Below are 21,211 nucleotides of genomic sequence, written 5' to 3' on the forward strand. Positions count from 1 at the left end.
AACTTATTATTATTAGAAGGTCACGTAGCCAGTTAATAATTTCGTCTAGGTCATAGAATTGTGGGCGGTCTCCTAATGGGAGGCAATTAATTCTAAAATCGAATTTAAAAATTGTTATAAACAAGTGTCGAGGTTGATATAATTCTTTTCAAAATGATGGAACGTGTATATCGTGTTACGTTTTCAAACCGAATGTAAGACATTTTTGATAGTTTCAATTTTGCATGGCAAAAAATAAATCAAGGTGGTAATGTTCGCGGAAATTGGCTACTCGCAAATAAAATACAGCATAGGGGATGCATTGAATGCTCCGATGCTTACATGATAATAGCCCTAGTAGCCCTATGCCCTGTAAGGCGATATAAAACCAGGTTCAGGCAGCTTATTCAAGTCTCAAAGTAACGAATTTGTTACAGGGTCAACTGTAACATCATTTTGATATGTCATATCTATTTAGTGTTATATGCAAATAGCATATGAAGACGTACAACATAACGTAGCAAAACTGTAATGGCAGCTAAATTTATGAATGAAATAATGCAGTAATTAGCCTTTCTTATTGCCCCTAAAAATTTTGACGTAATAGTTCACATCTTTTCCATGCTATGGTTTTATTCAATAATTTGTAATCAACTTTGCAAAATATATGGTACTAAAATATAACTTTTAACTCGTAAATTAATTGTTCGATACTTTACGGAGTGCTTACGTGCCAATTCTTGATGCATATCGTTAGAGTTTCTATTAAAGGTATGCATACGCGAGTCTCCACATGCCAGATTGCAAAATTGGAAACTACATCGCCGACAATCTGTGGTTATAACGGTTTCTTAAATTCCGAGCCATCACTTGAAGTTCGATCTGTAGGTGTACAATATGTAGTTACAAGTCAGTAACAGTGGATTGAGACAAAGATTTTTACGAATCGCGCAAGATAGTATCGCTGAAACTTGTTTGAATCTTGCAGTGTGACCTGCAGAATTTAAACGAAAATGAACTTTACGTACAGTGAGTATAATTATTTCACTGACGTTATCGCAGCAATTTGTAAATATATTCCATATGATCCTAATTTGTAAAAAGAAAGTTAAGAATTTGACGAATTATCAAGGAAATCTTTTGACTGCATAATTTCGTGTTTTCTCAAAAAATAAACATTAATCCTAGTTAAACGCTATATGCAGGAGATTGCATGGAACCACTGTGCTCTTACAAGAGGGGAATCGAATTATTTCAGTTTGTATTTCAAAGTGTGGATCAACCGTGAGCATTGCTCTCACACACGCGTGTATGTATGTGTATATTACATATACGCTTGACATACACGGCATAACCGCAGTTAATTTCGAATGCAATACCATACGCACAGTAATATGATCGCGTCATACGAATATAATTACTCGCTATTTTTTAAACACCCTCGTCAGCCAAATTCGCAAAAGTTTATATTTGCTCCACTGATTTGCATCGCTATACTCTTTCTGCTTCGCCAGTCGCGGCTACCGTAAGCCTACACTTAGGTACAGCAAGAAAATATTTAGCATTATGTTTTTGCCTTACGTATAAGCGCCTATTCTACTATAGATCGTAAGCAATCTACATGACCATCGAAGTAACGAATTTGGATTTGAAGATTTATAAATTATACAAAACAACAAATTCTATTAAAAATCAATATTAATAAGATCTAATCGCGTATTGTCTAACTAAAATGCGTCACAGTTGTTCGTATGAAGTGTACTCGTATATCTCGACTCATTATATCGAGCACATTTTATTCATAGGCCAATATAATAAGTAGTGCACGAAATATGTAATATGTACATAGCATGTACACAGATACCGCATTTATACTTCTATTCAGGTTAATGAAGTTTGGTCATTGTTTAAGATATTCACAGGAATGGGCACTGAATATAATCCAACGTCTATCCAGCTGCATTTCCCCACATGGTGAAAGGTTACAATTTAGACGGTAGTGTTTGAGGAGGCATTCGTTCTAGAATTGTTGAAGAAAAATTATTTTCTCAGTATTCAATGCCACCGGTAATGACTGAGGAGAAAAGCGACCTAGGCTAAATAATTATACAATTTTAGCAGCAATTTATAATGAAAAAGAAATAATTAGAGCGACATTCGAAATTATGATCTGCACGAATTCTCAGTATGATTTGACAGTAATTAAATCAAATTGGATTCGAGTATTTACGATTACAGATGATTAATAGCCAGATCACGTGTTTCTTGAGCGAAATGATTTTCACTGATCGTGAGTCTAAATTCGGCCGATAATTTGAGTGAAACCCTGTTCCAAATGACCACATTTTTGAATAACTAAGTTCACTTTGTGTAGTGAACTTTTAAATATTCACGGTTAATTTCTCTCTCATTATTTACATCAATGCTGCACGTAATAATACAAAGATTTGGAAACAGTTTGACATCTTACGATTCTCAAGTTGAAAATCCCTTGAAATCGCAGCGAAGAAACAATTACGATATAAATTTGTATGTAAAAATGTAATCGGCAACATGTTGCAGTCATAACAATTGCCGCCATATAACTTTGATACTCAAGTGTATTTTGGTAGGCAGTAAATTTCAGGCAATGTTAAATTATTTCTTATCCGTTAGAGAAACCAAAATTATAGATTTTTTCAGACAATTTGTTTACTATCGCGTATACTATAAGCGTCACATGCGTAGCTTATTCTATAGGCTGACGTTACCCCATATGTCGTTTAGATAATGTCACAGTATCTGATTAATCGTGCTTGCTCAGAATTTTATCAACGTCGAAGCGTTTCTTATTGTATTTTATCTTCCAATATAATATTTTTGACTTTTATCAGCAGTTAAATTTAAGGAAAAAAAACAGCAGGGCGGATTTTTATTGCAAATTTTTCTTTTGGAAATAACGTCTGTGCACAAAATTCTTACACGTATTATATTTCGATTGAAATTCTTCGCAGCTCCGAGTACCGAAATTGACATCTACTTTCTGATACGTACTGTATACAATACCGTGTAATATCCAGATTTTAAGCATATTCTGAAGTGAATTCGGAACTCGGGACGAAGCCACAAAATACGACTGGTTCCAATGACCCATATTTTGAGGAGAATCCCTAACCCAGACAATGGAGTGTTTTTGAGAAGAATCCGTAATTACAAGCAAACCTGTTTCACGTCGCCGAAGTAGTATTCACATCACGCTCTTCGCTCGCCGTGTAATGATGTACGAAAAGAAAAAACCACACTGCAAGCACATGTGGTTCAAGTTTAAAAATTCCAAGACGCTCTTAATTTTTAAATAGTAAAAAGTACACCATGTATACAAGAATGATAATAAGAAATCCTGCCTCGTCAATCTTCTCCGTCGTCGTAAAAACCACGCAATACGCAAGCGTTGGTGTATTGGGTAGCATTTTTTATTACCGTTAAGGCTAGACGAGATGTATTTACAGTAGCTTCTCAAAAGTATGCGTGCACTGCACGTATTGGACTGCTATATTTAAGAAAGTGCAGTAAAGTTTTTACGAAAATACGGAAGCTCGATATCGACGATTATACATAGGACTATAATACCTAACGATTGTTGGCTGAACATTTGCGACGGTCTAGCACATAATCATTAAAGGACAGACATGCACACCTACATGACACGTCGCTGTTCCCTAGGCGACTACGAGTTGCCTCCTACAAGGTCGTAATTAACGTTCTGTGACGGGCTAAAAATTATCTGCACGTTGCTTGTACGCGGCTCGAAGAGGCATTGCTATACTTGTACGGGTAGAGGCATAATGTTCAATCACACGAAGCACGCAGGCTTCGAGAGGCGGCGGGCAGACACCTAATATTTCTCCGAGGAAGATACGTGCGTTAATAAAAGCGTTTTCAGAGTACAATTTTGATTTTCTGGTAGACGAACGAATGGCTTTGGCTGGTACAGAGAAACAAAAAAAAAATACAAAAACAACAACAGAATAAAATAAAAGGTAAAAAAAATTCTCCGCTTCATCAAGGCACGGCTGTCCGTGCATGAAAGCAAGAACGGCAGATCGAGAATAATCTATCCTGCTGCAGGCATCCGTCGAGAAGAACTTTCAAGCTGAATTATAAGTTCGGAGCATGCAGAGTGGAATTCCTGACGCGTTGACAGGTCTTATCGTTCAAGAGAGTAAGACAGGGAGGAGGAGAAAAAATTATCTGTACAAGTCGTGACCGTTAGATGTGTGCATGCGTTACATCGTGACGATAAACGAAGGCGGAGATGCGGAGAGGAAAGAAAGAAAAAATTACGCCGATCGAGACGCAGAAGCTGAAAGATGCCGTTCCTGAAAAATCCACCAGACTTACATGCAGCTTTGGAGGTTCTTACAATCGTTCATTGTATATGCTTGCTTTATGGCTTCTCGTTACGACCAGTCTTATCGATCAAACAGAGTGCTTCTGACGATTCAACCACATCACGGTGACTGGCGTTACTTTTTCCCCACCCTGTATACAATGGGAGAAAATCTAAATTGGTGGAGCAGCTACGGACACTGAGACACCAAGTCGAATAGAAAACCTTGATGGAACCACCTGTTTCCGTTTTGTATCTCGTGTTTCAGCTGTTCCTTGTACCCACTTAATGGTCTTGGACTCGCCATTAAAATAACTCAAAACTCAAACACGTTGCAGGGTATCGTCTGGAGACTCCGCAGGAGTGAATTATACGTAACACAGGCTTCGTGATAAATGAACAGCCAACCGAGCCGGCTTCCTAGGATTTTGTTAATTGATAACGCATACTCGCAATCTGTGTCGTTCACTCACATCGTTCCTCTGCTCGATGTTTCTCAATATTTTCGATACAGTAACTGACAAACGTACCGGCTGCATAACGACGATCGAACCATCACAAATCTATCCAATTTATTCGTGAAACAAGATCCATGAAAATTGTTTTTCATTAGTTATTCTTAGTACGATAGTTTGGAAAGGTGATTCATTGTTCGTTAAGCGGGTCAATTTCAATTTCAATGTTTTTCCTCGTCTATTTTGTATTATTCTAGAAAATTTGATCGATGTAATAATGCTGTAACGTACTTCTGCGAAGCGATAAAAATTAAAGCACTTTTCCGACACTACTGCGCCAAGCAGACGAAACAATGTTCAAGGTGATATTTTTTTCAGGGTGAGTAATCGTTTGCTTAATCTTGATTTTCACGTGTCTATGTGGTGGATGTAATTATCTCGAAACGTAGGCGCAGCGCGTCTCCTCGAAGTAAGCCCTACACGTCACGCACATAGGCGTTTACTTTTTCCAAGATATGTCTGAAACGCATTCGTGTCAAGCGTTTTGAAGGAATCTCAACAGAATGTGAAAGACCTCTGAAATTTTACATTTTAATACATATAATCTCGCATCATACCCTCTTTTCCAAACCGTGGGATAAATAGTTCCAAAGAAAATGTGGTTATGAGTACGATTGAAGTGCAAATAGCTGAAAAAATAACCGCATTCAAACCGCAACTATGCCTTACCTCTTCCTTTATTTGAAACGAGAGTAATAATAAAGAAGAATCACAAGTCGAGCGGCGGTTCTAAGGTGACGTCATGAAACTTTCCCGCCGGTGATATTCTTCGGCAACTTTACGCTATATACCTACGCTGGATTTCTTTCGGGTGTGCCATGGGAAAACACAACAAGTTGCGATATTGGACCGCGTACGATTCTCGGAAAGATTATCAGCGTCGAGACTCGGAGATAGGTGCAGAGGTATAGCTATAGGTGGGGCCGTTTTATGACCGGATAATATGTGATACGGCCTAATAATTGTAAACAACCGCGGATTCGAAGGCGCATATTACACCTAAAAATTACAGTGAAATCGTATCAGAAAAGCCAGAGAGAGCTCCATGCTTGAAAAATCGTAGAGTGCAGAGACGATTATGAAAGGAGGTTAAAAAACGTTCGACTGTTCATCGCGTAATTACTGTATTGATATTCGGAACACGTAACACGCGTAACGCGTGACGTGATATTTCCGCGAGAATGTGTAACCTGCACTGTTACACCGAGATCAGAAGATTTCTACATAAAGTTACAACAACGAGCATCGAATGGATGAATTATCGCCGTAGAAAAATGTATTCCTGAATATAACTGCGTAATTATTCGAAAATACAATAATTCGAAAGAAAATTCTCACCGATACGAGTCTAAGATAAGCGTGGTATTGTTGTACAAAAACACACGCACCTCAGAAGTAGATGTACGTGCTCTTCTCCGAACTTTGCATTCACAGTCCGTATTGTTGGTATTACAAGTACGACACTTGTAGTCACATACCGTCACACACTGTCGCATACCTAGATGTGACGCGTTACGTAAGTTGACTAGATATTTTTTTAGCTCCCTGCACCGCGTTCGCGTGCGTCGTGCTTCTGGCTCGTGTCTTTCCTTCTGGAAGAAGTGCTCCTCCAAATTTAGGGTGGATAAAAACTGTACGTAAGTATCCGTCTTGTACAAATATTTACCATTACCATATATATAAGGTGCAGGAGGCTCATATTCTGGATAATCTCAAGTTTAAGAAAAATTTTACATCGAACAGATTAACCCTCTGACAGTTTAACAATTTTCGAAAAATTTTTAGTCGACCATTGATTCGTACATTCGCCGATTCTCAATCGATTATCACCCCGTTTTACTACAAGTCTTATGATTTTTCATTCTGAATACTATCGTCTGCTGCCGTTTCTCAATTCGCACAAAGAACGAAACTTTGAATACCGTGTCGCAGCGACTTGGCTGAATTAAACTGCCGTGCAAAAACTCGCTGATCGTGTAGGTATAAGGTATGCAATTCTCGCCTCTCGTAAAACAGAGACCAGAGTCTTATGTTTCGAAGGACTTTAGTCTGGATACCTGTACAGACGTGAATACCGGAGCTCGTAGATACGTGTGTATAAGGACTGTATACCCTTATATGCGCGAACCGGAAACCACTGATCAGTGTCGTGTAATGACAGCTTATCTGATTTCAAGCTGAGCAAAAGAAATGTTTTGAAAACGTGTGTCAGACACTCGTATTGCAGGAATTTCAATTATGATATCACGTCATTTACAAATTCAACCAAAATCGCTTACCTTAGTGAATCAGCTAATGGTTAATTGATTAGCATAAACTGCACAGTAAATTCACGACTTGATCATGGACTTTCTTTGATTCAACCATACGATCATACGATACAAGCTTAGTTAGCGACGTCTCAAAACTTTTTATTACATAAATTTGATGGTCACTGGTGAATTTATCTATAAGTTTAGAAAAAGTTAGTAACGACTTTGGGATTCAACCAGAACCTGATATAAACTTATCGATATCTCTTTAACGTAAGGAAAAGTTCGTATGAACTCGGTTACTAAGGATTATATCGAAAGGAGATAATGCGCGGTACATTAATGTTTTAGGTGCGCAAAGTCTGACCGAAATCTCCTGTTTGTCTCATAGGTATATGCATTTGTTAGCCACAGCAAAAAAGAGAGAAGATGGAAGAAAAGCGATGACTCAAAATTAATACGAGATACTTGTACGAGTATCTTGACATGAATTACAGTTTTTGTATCGGCCGATTATTGGTCGCTGTAATCAATCCGCATTTCAAATTAATCTACGTGTCATTTGACTTGATAAAGTTTAGTTTGATAGTTTGATTTTTGGTACTTTGTATAATCATGATACGATACATGCGTGTGTGATAAATGAGTGATGATCCGTCTCGGTCACTAACAAGGTGAAACAAAGTGAAACAAGAAATGGAACAAGAGGAAGAAGCGACGACGTATATTATATTGTTATACATGTATTTACTCCTACTCTTCGTGTCGATACGTGAAAAAGCGGTCGCGTCACTTGATTCATGCTAATTTTAAGCAAAGTCGCATAGTTATTCAATTAGCGTTGTACTAGTTTGCTGTGATGTGAGGTGATGCAATCCTTGTCTTACCTCTGCACCTACCTGGTATCATCAGGTATGCTTACACAGACTGTACCTATAAGCAAACCAATCTTTCCTTTATGCGCCGAATGAAATTTATCAAGTTTCAAAGTGTCGTAGGAAATATCTCGACGGTCATTCCAGTCTTATACAAATTCAACAAAATTCCAAAAGAAGACACACGGAAAACCATTAAAAAGATGGATCACTTTTTCCGAATATGTGCGAGACTTTCCTCAGCTATTTCAAAACGATGTCGCAGTACCTGAGTACTTGGGAGAAGCATGCGGGAACTTACACGGTTCGATTTCAAGAAATTCTAGACTTTTTCTTTCTTTTATTAAGAATTTACGTGATGATCTAGCTTTATACGAGTTTACTTATTGGGATTCATGGATATCCTCGGATGGATTTACAATTGAAACAGTTCTCAGACAAAATCTTGTCGAAAAAGATCATTTGAAATTATTCTCCAATTATATTGTAGAAAGTTTTTACCTCGTAACACGCTGGACGGCACGAGATAATATGACCAATAATAATTCACGTCAAACGTTATAATTGTGAAAGGAATTTGGAAAAAGACACTGCAGTGTCGGATGAACGTTTTTTGTCCATTTCTGAAAATTAATTGTCATAATTATACCCGTCAAACTTTAATGTTTCGTCATAATAACTGTTCGAAAGTAATTTGAAACAGCCAGCTTGTCAACCTGTTCGATTATTTGACAAAACCATTCAAAAAGACACCTCAGATCTTGAAACGAACGAATTTCCTGCACAACTTCTCGCTCCAGCTGCTGGTATGATGCAACCTGAATAAATACTGATAGACCGGTGGTTACAACATATCGTATCATCTGCGCGGAACGATTGTAGAGAAAACCGATCGCGGTATCCTGCCGACGTAATTCAACTCTCCTGGAATAAATCCGCACATATAATACCTGCAGCATGCAATTCCGTGATTATATAAGAAAAATAAAAAATGCAATATTTATCTGAATATATGTATATCAGAGAAAATCGAAATAAAACTGGGTCGAATTTTTCTTTTTCGTCAAGAAACGGTAATGGCGAATATTACAAGTAATTAAATTTAAGGAATTTATGATAAATTATGCACAAATGTATTTTAGCATGTATGAATATATATCGTTGCAATTTTTATGATCTGCTAGATTTGGTCTAATTTTTGTGATTAAGTGGACAAAAAACGATACTTTTTATTAATTTTACTACGAAGTAGTCACAAACATTTTTATACATGTCTGATTATTACGTGCGCTTAAGCTACGAAGATCTCTGTGAAAATATTGCGAATGACAATACAGAAGTTTCAAACAAGGGTTTGGATCGTTTAGATTCGTTTCAAATCGCTTAAAAATTTAAACATCCACTAGATGCTTACGATTTTACTCTACAGTGGCTAATCTCATTGAGAAGACCATGTTCTACAGTCACTCGAATATAAAATCATGTTAATATTGGCATTAGTTTTCCATAGTTAATATTAATGCATTGTTCGAAAATTGAATATTTAAAAATGCCCACACGTTTAATAACGGTGTTCAAGTGACTCTGACAAAAATAGTCTTTCAAATGAAACGATCCATCATCGTGAAATCAGACGAATCTAACAGATGTGAAACAATTTCGAAGCGATTTGAAACGCAACATTGATAGGTATCTATAAATTTTTCCTTCATAATCCTAGTATTACCCATTTTTGCACATTAAACCAGATGCTTCGTGGCTTACGAATACAATAACTTGATAAATACCTGACGTACGATTATCTCGTAATAAAATGAATAAAATATAAAATATCGGTCTGTAATCGCAGTCGACTTCCTTACTCCAGGGTTAGGAAAAAAAAGGCAAAGTACGGAAGATGTATACATAGATATGTAGAATTTCGCGACCTCTATTAATTTAAATGACGGGCCAATTCATTGAGATGAGTCATTTTTGAGGAAAAATTTATTAGAACGACGTTTCGGCAAGGCTGCACCCTATCATCTTCAGGTTAAAATATTGGTGCTATTGATATCGCCATCATCCTATCGCATTGTATTATTTATATTTTATCCTGAATTTCTCCTAAAAAATGAACCATCTCGACGAATTGTCCAATCAGTTGTATACATAGGCAAACAAAAACTCATTGATGCAAGGGCCGAATCGTCCTCGGAATAATATTGTATAGTATGAAGTTAGTAACGTTAGGTACGGCAACGATGCATGTTGGGGAAAAATCGTTACTCCGCACCTCGAGCAATATCCGAAATTTATAGTAAACCGCGATAAAGAAAATGTACTCTTACCTCCAAAGTCATTCTAAATCTGATCTCCGTTACGTTAACGTTACTAATTTCAGTCGCACGAAACAACAGGAACTTATTTTAACAGGAGTTATTGTTAACTCGACGGACTCACCTTGACGGACGTCAGCTCCGAGCGTAGCTGATGGAGCTGGTGCGCGGCGTTCGCTGCCTCCTGGAGGCTGGCCTCCAGAGTAGCCCGGTCCCTCTGGAGGGCCTCGACCTCTCTCTCGAGCTCCTGCATCTTCGCGGCCTTGTTTCCTCCCCCCGGGCCGCCCTTTGAGGCCCTCGAGACGGCAGCCGGCTTTCCCTCCAAGGAGGAGGCGCTCGAGGCCTGTCTCAGAGGGCCCTGGCCCTGGCCCCCGGGCCCGGCTCCAGGATGATTCGCCTGGTGTGTCTGCTGGCCTCTGCGGAACAGCGATTTGAACTTCATCATGGTCACTTTTACGATAGCCAAGAGTCAGTCAGTCAGCAGCAGCAGCAGCAGGGTTAATCGAGAGACTGCGGTCTTCGCTGGTCTTAATTCGCTCTCATTTTACATTCGCGTTCACGTTTCGTTACGACGTGTCTTAGGTCGAGCCGACGGACTTTCAAGGGTCGAAAGTCTTTTCAGCTGCCATTGCCGTCTTATCCACTTCTCGATACGGATTTATGACCGAAGTTCGACCGAGGGTGTGTTAATTCTTCGTTGCACCGACCACCGACCACCAAAGAAAGCGCAACATTCTTTTTAAACGAACGTCGAACAGTTATTACCGCGCCACCTTTGCTTTAAACTTCTCCTCGACCGGAGCTTCGATTATTCATTATCATTGTTTATTTTTATTTCACACTCTCTCAGCATTTTTGCACACCTGTGTCAACGATTCAATTTTACACTAAGGAATGGCCGATGGATCTACTTCCATGCGTAAGAGAACAAGGAGGTTCCTGAACCGTCGGTAAAGTGAAAATTATGAATATTCATGACTGGATCAATCCATTTCCTCTATTCGTGGCTATTCTTCCCAAAAGTGACTTGAATATTGCTCAACTTTTGTCCCTACCAAACGCCTGTGTGATAAATCTTTTCCAATTACTGGGCATACGAAAATGATAAATTCGAATTATGGCAAAGCTTGTTTTTTTTTTACATCCATATCACGCGATCGAGGATTTTCAACACCTAGCCGTACATTTCAGTGGTAATAATAATTACTATAACCAAGAGCCATTGACGGATTTCATTGATGATATCATTCGAGTGATTAAATCAAATAATTTCGACAGAGGTATGACAATAAGAGAAATCAGAGGGACGGGATATTATTTCATGGCAAAGAAAATCGTATATTCGTAGAGGAACAACTATACAGTGTGCGTTAGCGAACAAGAAATTCGCTTGCATAACTTAATCTTGTACCGGCGGAAGTGCTTAGTTCCCACGCATCTGTACTTAACCGGCCGGCGTGATATTTACGTGTGTATACTACGTGTAAGAATGTATCTACTGTATCTAGGTATATCTACGACTAGATAATCGGTCAAACATTAGATCGTACCTTTGTCGGGGTGCGTGGGCGAAACGGGAAACGCAAAACGTTATACATTACACGGTTGTTATAAAAATGAGAACGATTCCTCAATGGCGAATATAAAGCTTGTCGGAAACCTCGGGCGACGCTGCGGTTCTTTGTACTTCCGAATAACTATCAAACGTGTACGATAACGCTATATGAGCATGAACTGTGATGGTAAAAAGTCACGCGTAGGTCTGCAGAATACGTGAAAAAAATTTCTTTCGGCGATAACGCGATTAAGGACATTGACAGCCGTTACCTTTGTCAAATGAAGTGTAAAATTAAAATTCAGTTACGTGATGTTTTTGTTCGATGAAAAATTTGATTTTTCAGATCAACCGAATAAATCAGTAATTGAAATCGAAGCTCAGCTGACATTATAAATTTAGTGCAGTTTATGGAAATCGTGAAATTCTCAGTTACGTATCAGCAAAATGAATTCGTTTCGGTACGGTTTCAATAGTCAAGCGTGTTGGTCTTGACCTGCATTTTTGGGAACCGATTAACAATTTAGATGGATTACGACAGCCAAAATGTTTTCCTGACCATGGTAGTCTTTCAACTCTTAATAAAGTAAAATGAGTCTCACTATCAGACAATCTTGAACCTTAATTCATGTCTCTGATTTTTGACAGTTCGTTTATTATATTTCGATTTGGCATTTCTTATACTTTTCAAAATTCCCTATAACTACTTGTGTTGAAAACAAACGACGAAGCGACTTATTGTTGATTAGTTATTATTGACCAATTAAGGCATAGAAATTCCAAAAATCACCTAAAGTAGAGACAGAAAGAGAAAGAGAGCGAAGAAAAAGAGTGGAACGTGTAAGCACGCGAGGAAAATTAGATAAAATTTATCCATTAGCTATCATGTTCGTTAAAAATAATAAGCAAAACTTCTGCATACGTGTCTGTCGAAACTGTATATTTCTGACACTCGAGAACTACAGATTTTATTTGTAAAAGAACAATTATTTATTTTTCCATAGATAATTTTGAGACATAAAACACGGTTCGAAATGATATAAAGACGGTTTTTTCACGTCACTCGTTACGTGTATACATACATATATACATATATATATATATATATATATACATATACATGTATAATTACACGGGTATATTATCGTGTTCCATATCATATATACCGTGCCTAAATTAACTTATTTAAACCAAGAAGGCACTGTAACAACGTCGATAATATCAGCCGTCAGTATTATGTCGAAATTTATACTATCCCGCCCTCAATCTCTTCACGTACAGCCTGTGGGAAATTCCATAAAATAGTAGCCATTATTTTTGGCGGTCAGGAGTTTAAAAGCCCTTCGGTACATAGAGACGGAAAAACGATGGAATTACGAAGTGAACAACTATTAAAATAGAATGACTATTGCACCTATCGAGAAGCTGTGTTGCGTTCAACGTCTTGCAAACAATTAGCGATAACTTTCACAAATAATTTCATAACGGTAGATTTAACTCCTATGCTCCAAAACGTCAAATGATCAAAAGCAGTTGTAGGATGTGAGAAAATTGTCAAATTCCCGCTGGAAATTTCGCTGCACGCTGTTCGCTAATTAGAAAAATTACACCCTAAATTGATCTTAATAGAGACGATCGTTTAATCCATGCGTGATACTCGAGGAAATTAAAACCACTCCGGTGATTCAAAGAGTCGAGAAATGGAAGATATTCGAATGCACCTAACAGCGTTTAACAAAGAAGGACACGGACTACGCCTTGAAAACTGCACTATCACCGCTTGGTATATTATATCGAATCCTGGACCCAATTCGCAGAACAAGTAGTCTGACCATAAGGATAAAGATTAACTATAATAAAAGTCGGCAGAGGTAAAGCGCTGTTCGCAAGGATCGTATTAGTCTTATAAAAACGAGAAAATGGGCACCCCTCGAGCCGAGCTACCAACCACCACCTGTTGCTCAGGAATTTACGCCAAGGAATTATATTATGAACTTCGTATATTTACTGTATATACATATATATGTATACATGTATCCATAAGCCTGAATAACTTTTTTTTCTGCACCGCACTCTCAAGATTTTACAACGAGTAAGAACAAAGGTAGTGAAAAAAAAAAACAAAAAAAAAAACCCACACTGTATGAAATTCTTCGCGTTATCGTTTAAAGTTATACAGAGTATTATAAAATTGGTATTAATCGAGTCAAGAATAATCGTAATAACAATTAAATCGCAGACGCACAAACGGTCACACACATCCGCGCGCTCATTTTTTACTCATTTTTTTTTTTATTTTTTGTTCTTTTTTGAAAAAACCGTAGAGTCGCGACAGAGACGTCGTACGTACATACGCCTCGGTATTGCATTCAAGACTGGAGTGCGCCGCCTGAACGGTTCAGAACCCCGCTGGCTCGATGGAGAAGTTTTACCGAAGGAGCGGGGAAGCGGGAAGAAAAAGAGGGGGAAGGCTAAGGGGAGGGGGAGGGAGAGGGAGGAGGACGCGGGTCCAAACAGCTCGAGGAGGCTGCGGAATTTGCAGACACCGCCGACAAGTTTTTCTCTCCTATACTTATACGATGAGCATATGGTTTCTTGTCCAGTGTGCGTGCGTTGGACGTTGTATGACATACTGTACGGGTAGGCCTGTAACAGTTGGAGGTGGTATACGTTATACAGGCTTACGTATGCACCTACACTGTCACGTGCGGATATTATAAACGATACACGTAAGCGGCGTAAGTTGTAGGTGACATTTATTTTTTCAAGTTTTGATACGCCACGTTGAAAGGTTTGATCCTGAAATTTATATGCTCGTTTGACGAAAGCGCTGCGATATTTTGTTAAGCTTTAACGGATGAAAAATGCGTCGCGAGTGTTGATTTTTATTTTATGTTTTTTTTTTTACTCTCAACTGATTGACAAAAATTCTGAGACGTGTCGTGAAGTTTTCTTCGACGGATGGTACGTGAGAGAGGATAATGGTTATTGAAAATGATGCAGGAACAACCGTGCTTATTTCGAATCATTGGCACAAATGAGTCATTTGTTGTAAAAGTGTAATTGGTATGATTTCATTTTCGATAGAATTTGCCAAAATACTGGAAAATTGTTTCGGACAATGAATAAATGACGTATTGAAACTAGAAGCTGGAAAAGTACCTGGTAATATGTAAATCCCGAAAAGTCAACGTGAATATGTAAGAAACAGTTGGCATGTACACGAATCGTTTTCGGCTACTTCGACTTTTCGTTCTTAAGAATTTCATGTTGTTCGTTAACCCGGTCATTCGTTTACGATGAATTGCGATTAAATACGATTGTGACTTTTCGACTCTCGAAATTCTCCCACGTCATTGAAGGTATGTGCTTCGGGAGAGAAAGGGAATATAAAGGATCAAAGAAAAAAAAAAAAATAGCAAAAACGTAGTAAAAGTATAACACAATCAAGACTTTCGATTGTAACTCTGACTCCGATACCGGGTATACGTAGGTATTATAGAAGAACGTACATGCGGAGTTGGGTACGTCAAGTCGTATATTCCTTGGTATCTAACGTTGGTTGATTGTGAGATATGGTTGAAGGGAGGCGCATGAAGAATTATCCTGCAACTCAACGGGACTCTTCTAGCAACTCGGTTGTACTCCTCTACGTTTGTATTGAATGCCTACATTATAGGTGTGCAGCAACGTATTATTCTTTTCTTCTCGAGCAGGTATCTTTTTCTGTACTCAAGTTTTCTTTACGTAGCCCGTAATATCGACGTTCACTGTATCTTATACAGATATCCGGACGTGTGCTCAGGCTACGCGTACTTGACAGTCATCCCGAGCCTGAATGAATACCTGAAACTGGTTTACGTTCGATTTCTACTTCTGACCGAAAACTGTAACGAGCCCGACAAACGAGGAGGAAGACGGGAAAAATTGGGAAGAAGTTGAGAATTTTAAACGTAAGACATCAAGAACTGCAACAAAATTGATTACTTCCTGTACAATTCGACCCGGTCGAATAGATTCTAACGAAAATACACAGAAGGATGTTTCCAACCGGAAATCAATCAGAGCAGAGACCGGACGTAACTTTTTCTCGTAGACCGCAATACCCAAGCAATTGTCAAGCCATTGAAATCGATGAGAAAGTGAATCTCAGTCAACTGGATTTATGCGAGTATTTGAGAACGACAGAAATTTAAGATTAATATTAATCGTGATTGTGGTAGGTTGACGTACTCGGCACACAGCTGAGTCAAAAACCTGCAACGAGGATAAGTAACGCTGCTGTTCGAGATACTGCGAGAAGCATGAACTCTGAACACCGTGTGAAACTTCGAAAGGCAACGGTTCTCCTGACGCAGGTTCTTCCGATAATCTTCGTTAATTATCTCGACGTCGATTGATGGGTGGACGCCGGATCGTTTGCTCCGTTTTGCGCTTACAGAGTATACCGTTTTACAATGATTTTCACAACGTTGAATACAGAGGAGTTCTCTGAGGCGCACGGTAAAAAACCTAGGTCGCAGTTCCAGACTCGCTTACATCGCAATGTCTCTACACCAATTCCCAGAATTTCTTTCCTTATTTTATATCAACTTTCGATTATATCTTTCCTTTCTAAAGTCGCACCTCATCGTTTGTGCAGAATGTATTATAAGCCGTGGTATGATGCGAGGCGTTTTGCAATAACCCAAGTAGTCCACAGGAGGCAAAAGTCAGCTGTTTTACAAACACTGTCAATCTGGAAGTAGGGCGTATGAAAAATTTCTTCCGAGTTCGTTTGCAAACGATCCGATCTTTTCACGGGAGTTTTGAGAAAGCAGAGATGGAAAATTATAGAGTTAATATTGTATTTAACGTGAAATAATGAGATGGCGAAAAGATTTTCTGAAGAGATCAAGATTGAGACCCCCTAAAATTCCCTCGCGTAAAACGTCCGGTTACACATAATGTATGTAACACATGTTATCTTTTGCAACAATAGAAGAGTTGTTCTTGTTCCGTGTTCTCGTTCCTCGGGTTCTTCGAGCACGAAGAGAACTGGTAACGTGTCAAGATAATCCGATTACTTTTCTCCTCGCTGTGTATTTATACACTCCAGAAACGATCAAAGGTTCATTTTTTAATGTCTGCTCGAGCTTGCAGAAACGTCGAGATGGAAATGTGCAGATACCGCGGAAGCTGCAGTGTTATATTAGTATCTACAGGGTGTATTGATTCTGTATCAATCCTTTAAATTGTCTCCGAAAACAAAAAGGATACAGAAAAGTGGTACGGATATCGATCGGAACAGACCCGTCGAATCATAAACCTTATGACGAATAGAATAACTCAACTTTGGCTCATGGTGAAAATAATTTTCGTTCAAGTTATATGTTTAACGTACTTTCAAGTTGTCAGATGCATATCGGTATGGATACCTGAGAGAAGGGTACGCCCTCAAGGTCGTGACCACTAACGCCAACGAATGATTCACGATTTACAGTGAACAAAACTCGCGACTGGAGAAAATTTAGAAATCGGCACATGCCGTTCAAAATTTGCAAAAGTTTTACGCGAGTCGCTAAACTTTTGTGATACATTCGCGTGGATCCTGGATTTTTGGTACACCCTGTAGGTATTGGTAAGTTTTCAAAGTCGACCGATCCACCGATGCTTGTCGCAAAGTTCGCCTGTAACGTGTCACGTCATTTAATCAAGAAAGGTTTTTGCTATGCAGTAGGGGTTCATGGTTCTCGCTTGAGAGAACTGGAAGAATGACACCGGAGTTGCGGTAGCTCCCAGGGGCTCACAATCAGAATGGAAGAAGTAAGAATGCCCGGTGAAGTTCTCCTTCTTCTGCGCTCGTAAAGTCTTCACTCGTCGGGTTCTCCCTCTCTCTCTTTTTTTCTCTTTCTCTCTCCACCAAGTAGCGACGGATACGATTTACACGACGTTTATTGAATACACGGATGCCTAGGCTGCACATGATACGCGAGTGTAAGAACGAATAAATTATTGGGATGAACGTAAGCCGTGATCGAATTATAGAACTCCTGATCACTCGAGAAACTCATCGCAAGCGATTTCCTTCACGTTTCGGCGGATGTCGTATCGCGACTTCAAAATTGTCCATCGTACCAATTTTTAAAAAAATATTTTTGTTCGCGTTCAAACGGCGTTCAATTACTTCGCTGCTGATAGACGAAGGGATTGGAAAGAGCCGAGAAATTATTACCTGCCGGAGACCATTGTCCCATAGACCCCACTGCCAACACATGCATCATTCCTTCCACCATTCCACAGTTCCATTACGGCATATTTCTTACGACTTTTCATATCCAGGTGAGGTGCACATGTGACTGGTGTATTGAAATCGAAGCGTTATCCGAATGTGCAGTGCTTTCGAGTATGTGGTCAAGGGGAGGCTTTCAATATATTTTACCCAGCAAGTGCTCGTTAAGGTTAATTTCTCGTCAGCCGGATGGAAATTAGTTTCAAGTCGATCCTACTGGTTTGAATCTTCAATTTTCCGAGATTTCGATGGCAAATTTTTTCGGATATTCGTTTCAGTCTTACGGGCGGATCACTTGACGATGTGTACAATGTTTTTGCAACACTTGCACAATGTTCTTCACACGGTAGAAGACAGCGTCTACTTATATCAAACACCGAACGCAACTTCAAGTCGTATCATTACGTGTACCAACGATATTTTCTAGCATCGAGGTGTCAATTATACTCGGCAGAATATTACTGCAGATGCTATATGGTATGCCACGCAATCATTGGTCTGCGAGAGAGTTTGCAGATGTTTGCAAGGTGCTGCGGCATCAGTATCAGCAGCAACGGTGCACATCTAGCGTGCAAATGCATGTCGAGTAGTTTTGCATTCGCATTCTCGTCTTTGATATGATTCGCGGAAAAGTGATACGCTCGCCTCGTAATCCCATCTATTTCACAAATCTTTGCGCAACCTTTCTAATTCAAGGCATATGACGAGTTATTGCACTAGAGTTTACCGCAATCCATTTTCATCGACAGTTTCTACTTCGTTATATATACGTATGTGTACGATATTAAAAACCAAGCGGTCAAGACATTTTGTAATTCAGGTCGTACGTAAGAGAACGCGTTTTATTATACCCAGGCGCATGCGGTATAAACTTCAAAGTAAAAACTAAACGGGCTTGCGCAATGCGCGCCATCGACTATAAATGCACAGTAATACTGGCGGTAGTATTCTGTAAAATTTTATTGGCACCAGGGGGTAATAAGTCTAAACGGTAATAACTGACGGATGTAAGGACTGCGTGAACATCTGGGATGAGACTAAGAGACGCGCAGGCAAACCCTGGCATTACGCATCTTGCGTGTATAATCTTGTACCTATAATTACACACACACGCTAGTAATGAACCAATTATTCGTTTTCACTCCAGTTGACTTTTTCGCACGTTCACGTGCGGATTTCGCAATCAAATACAGCGGCATTCGACATCAATGTCTTACATCCTAGTGAAAAGCTGAGACTTTTCTGTCTGTTTCTAATACAGGGTTACAACAACAAATATAACGCGGTGTTGAAGAATAATATTTTTCCTAAACTGCCGTACGCTGTGCACAATCCAAGTTACTAGGTCAGAGAAGAGCGTTGAAGAATTTGGGTTCGACTTCCTTTCGACTTGGGATGATTTTGACCTGAACATTGTAACTTGAAGATATCCACGCATGGGTCAACGTGAAGTCTGTTTTAAATCATCTTTTGTAATTACCTTCGGTTCGTCGAAGACGGTCAAAGACGCAGGGCATAAATTGTTCCACGAAAAAAGAGTCTGAAGGAGAGAAAAAAGAACCAAAGTTTTCGTGCGGAATATCCATCGACGTATCTCGTCAAACAAGGATGAGAAAATAAGAAATTTCCTTTACTTTCTCAGGGTAAAATATTATACATGCGGGCACTTACGAAAAATGTCAGGGGTAAATGTACAAAGAGGGCTTTGTGTATCTTTGAAACAAACTGCGGTTAGATAAAGGGCATACCTAAAGGACCGTGTGAATATACTCAAGAAAATAGATGTGACACGGTAAAAACACACAAAGACAGATATGGTGGAAAATGGGCAGGTATCCAGCTTTCATCAAAACCTACAACGTTTTATGAGAATGTAAACTTCTAACTGTAAGCGCAGCATTTGGAAACGATTGTTAATTTGTACAATGTACATTACGTGAAGATTCCTTTACCTCGCGCACCTTATTCCTATTTCATTTCAGATCGTCGATCGTCGCAATTAGCTCTATTGCAAAATGAGACCTGCCAACCAGTCTGTGTGAAAAAATGTTGAACGATACAAGAGAAAATCCTACTCATGTTTCACTATGGTTGTTGCGTTTCTTACACGTCTTATCGTTAGGTCCGTTCTAGAATAACCGCTGCTTTTGGAATAGAGTGTGCTGTTGTATAGTCACCGGGTGAACACGAATGTATGCGTTACGTACACCGATTACGGGAACATAATACGCTTCCGGTATCTGATACTCGAGTGGCCCGCAGGGCGCAGCGCAAATCCTACTTACTTATGGCGCATATTTTAACCGCGATTCACTTCCGACGACGGAACTATGAAGTAGAGCCACGAAAGTGGTTCAGTTTCAAAACGTTAGTCTTACATGCTAGCTATGCGAAACTATAAGATGACGACCTTTTCCGCTGTACGAACAGTGATGATCTAGGTAGGTGTAACATTAATTTTTATTACGAGAATAAATTGCCCATCCGACAAGTTCAGGGAATCGCCACCGCGAATAAAACAACGTTTGAAAACCTCAAGAAATGGGAATAAAAACAACAATGTACGTGTACAGGATGTGGCAACAACAACCGTGGGTACCTGTAAACGTGATTTTTTTAACTACCAAAGTATGATCGTGGATCTCCTGTCGCCTGGGATGAGACAAGATTACGTCAAAATTGAAATTGAAAGCGGAAGCGTGGCCGGTTTCTCGAACCTTAACATATCTATAACGTGTTAGGTTCGACGCATGGATGTCGATGACATATATAATCCAAGTGTAGGAGTCTTGCGTTATGGTTTCGTTACTCGAGCCCTTGAAGCCGGGAGGATTAGCCTATGACGAAGGGCGCGTTGTGATACAGGGTACAGCGGCCAAGATTTACTTCGATAAATATTACACGGATGTTCGAAAGAATGTACTTAAATGTTACATGTAAAAAGTGATACATACGTAACTAAACGTTGTGTAGAAATATTTATGAGATAATATTATGGGAGACGCGTCAGTTGTGAGAGTTACACATTACATATTATGTATACGCAATAAATTGTGAAGCTTGAAGTCGTATAGCCT

At 39.2% G+C, this 21,211-nt stretch overlaps 1 protein-coding gene across 14 annotated transcripts in view; it reads right to left on the reverse strand.

Annotated features, from left to right (window-relative positions):
* LOC124214839 (cytospin-A) overlaps positions 1 to 21,211 on the reverse strand; it is a 135,364-nt gene that overhangs the window by 14,573 nt on the left and 99,580 nt on the right. For 11 of the 14 annotated variants that reach the window (XM_046617524.2, XM_046617523.2, XM_046617522.2 and 8 more), the window contains one exon: positions 10,433 to 10,724. In XM_046617524.2, coding sequence (XP_046473480.1) covers positions 10,433 to 10,724 — 292 coding nt within the window. Of the gene's footprint in view, positions 1 to 10,432; positions 11,248 to 13,871; positions 13,995 to 14,108; positions 14,241 to 21,211 lie in introns of those variants that run through there. The other 3 variants (XM_069134197.1, XM_046617531.2, XM_069134196.1) reach the window with 3 other exon arrangements.

This window comes from Neodiprion pinetum, chromosome 3 (assembly GCF_021155775.2).
Source record: "Neodiprion pinetum isolate iyNeoPine1 chromosome 3, iyNeoPine1.2, whole genome shotgun sequence".
NCBI classification, from domain to species: Eukaryota; Metazoa; Arthropoda; class Insecta; order Hymenoptera; family Diprionidae; genus Neodiprion; species Neodiprion pinetum.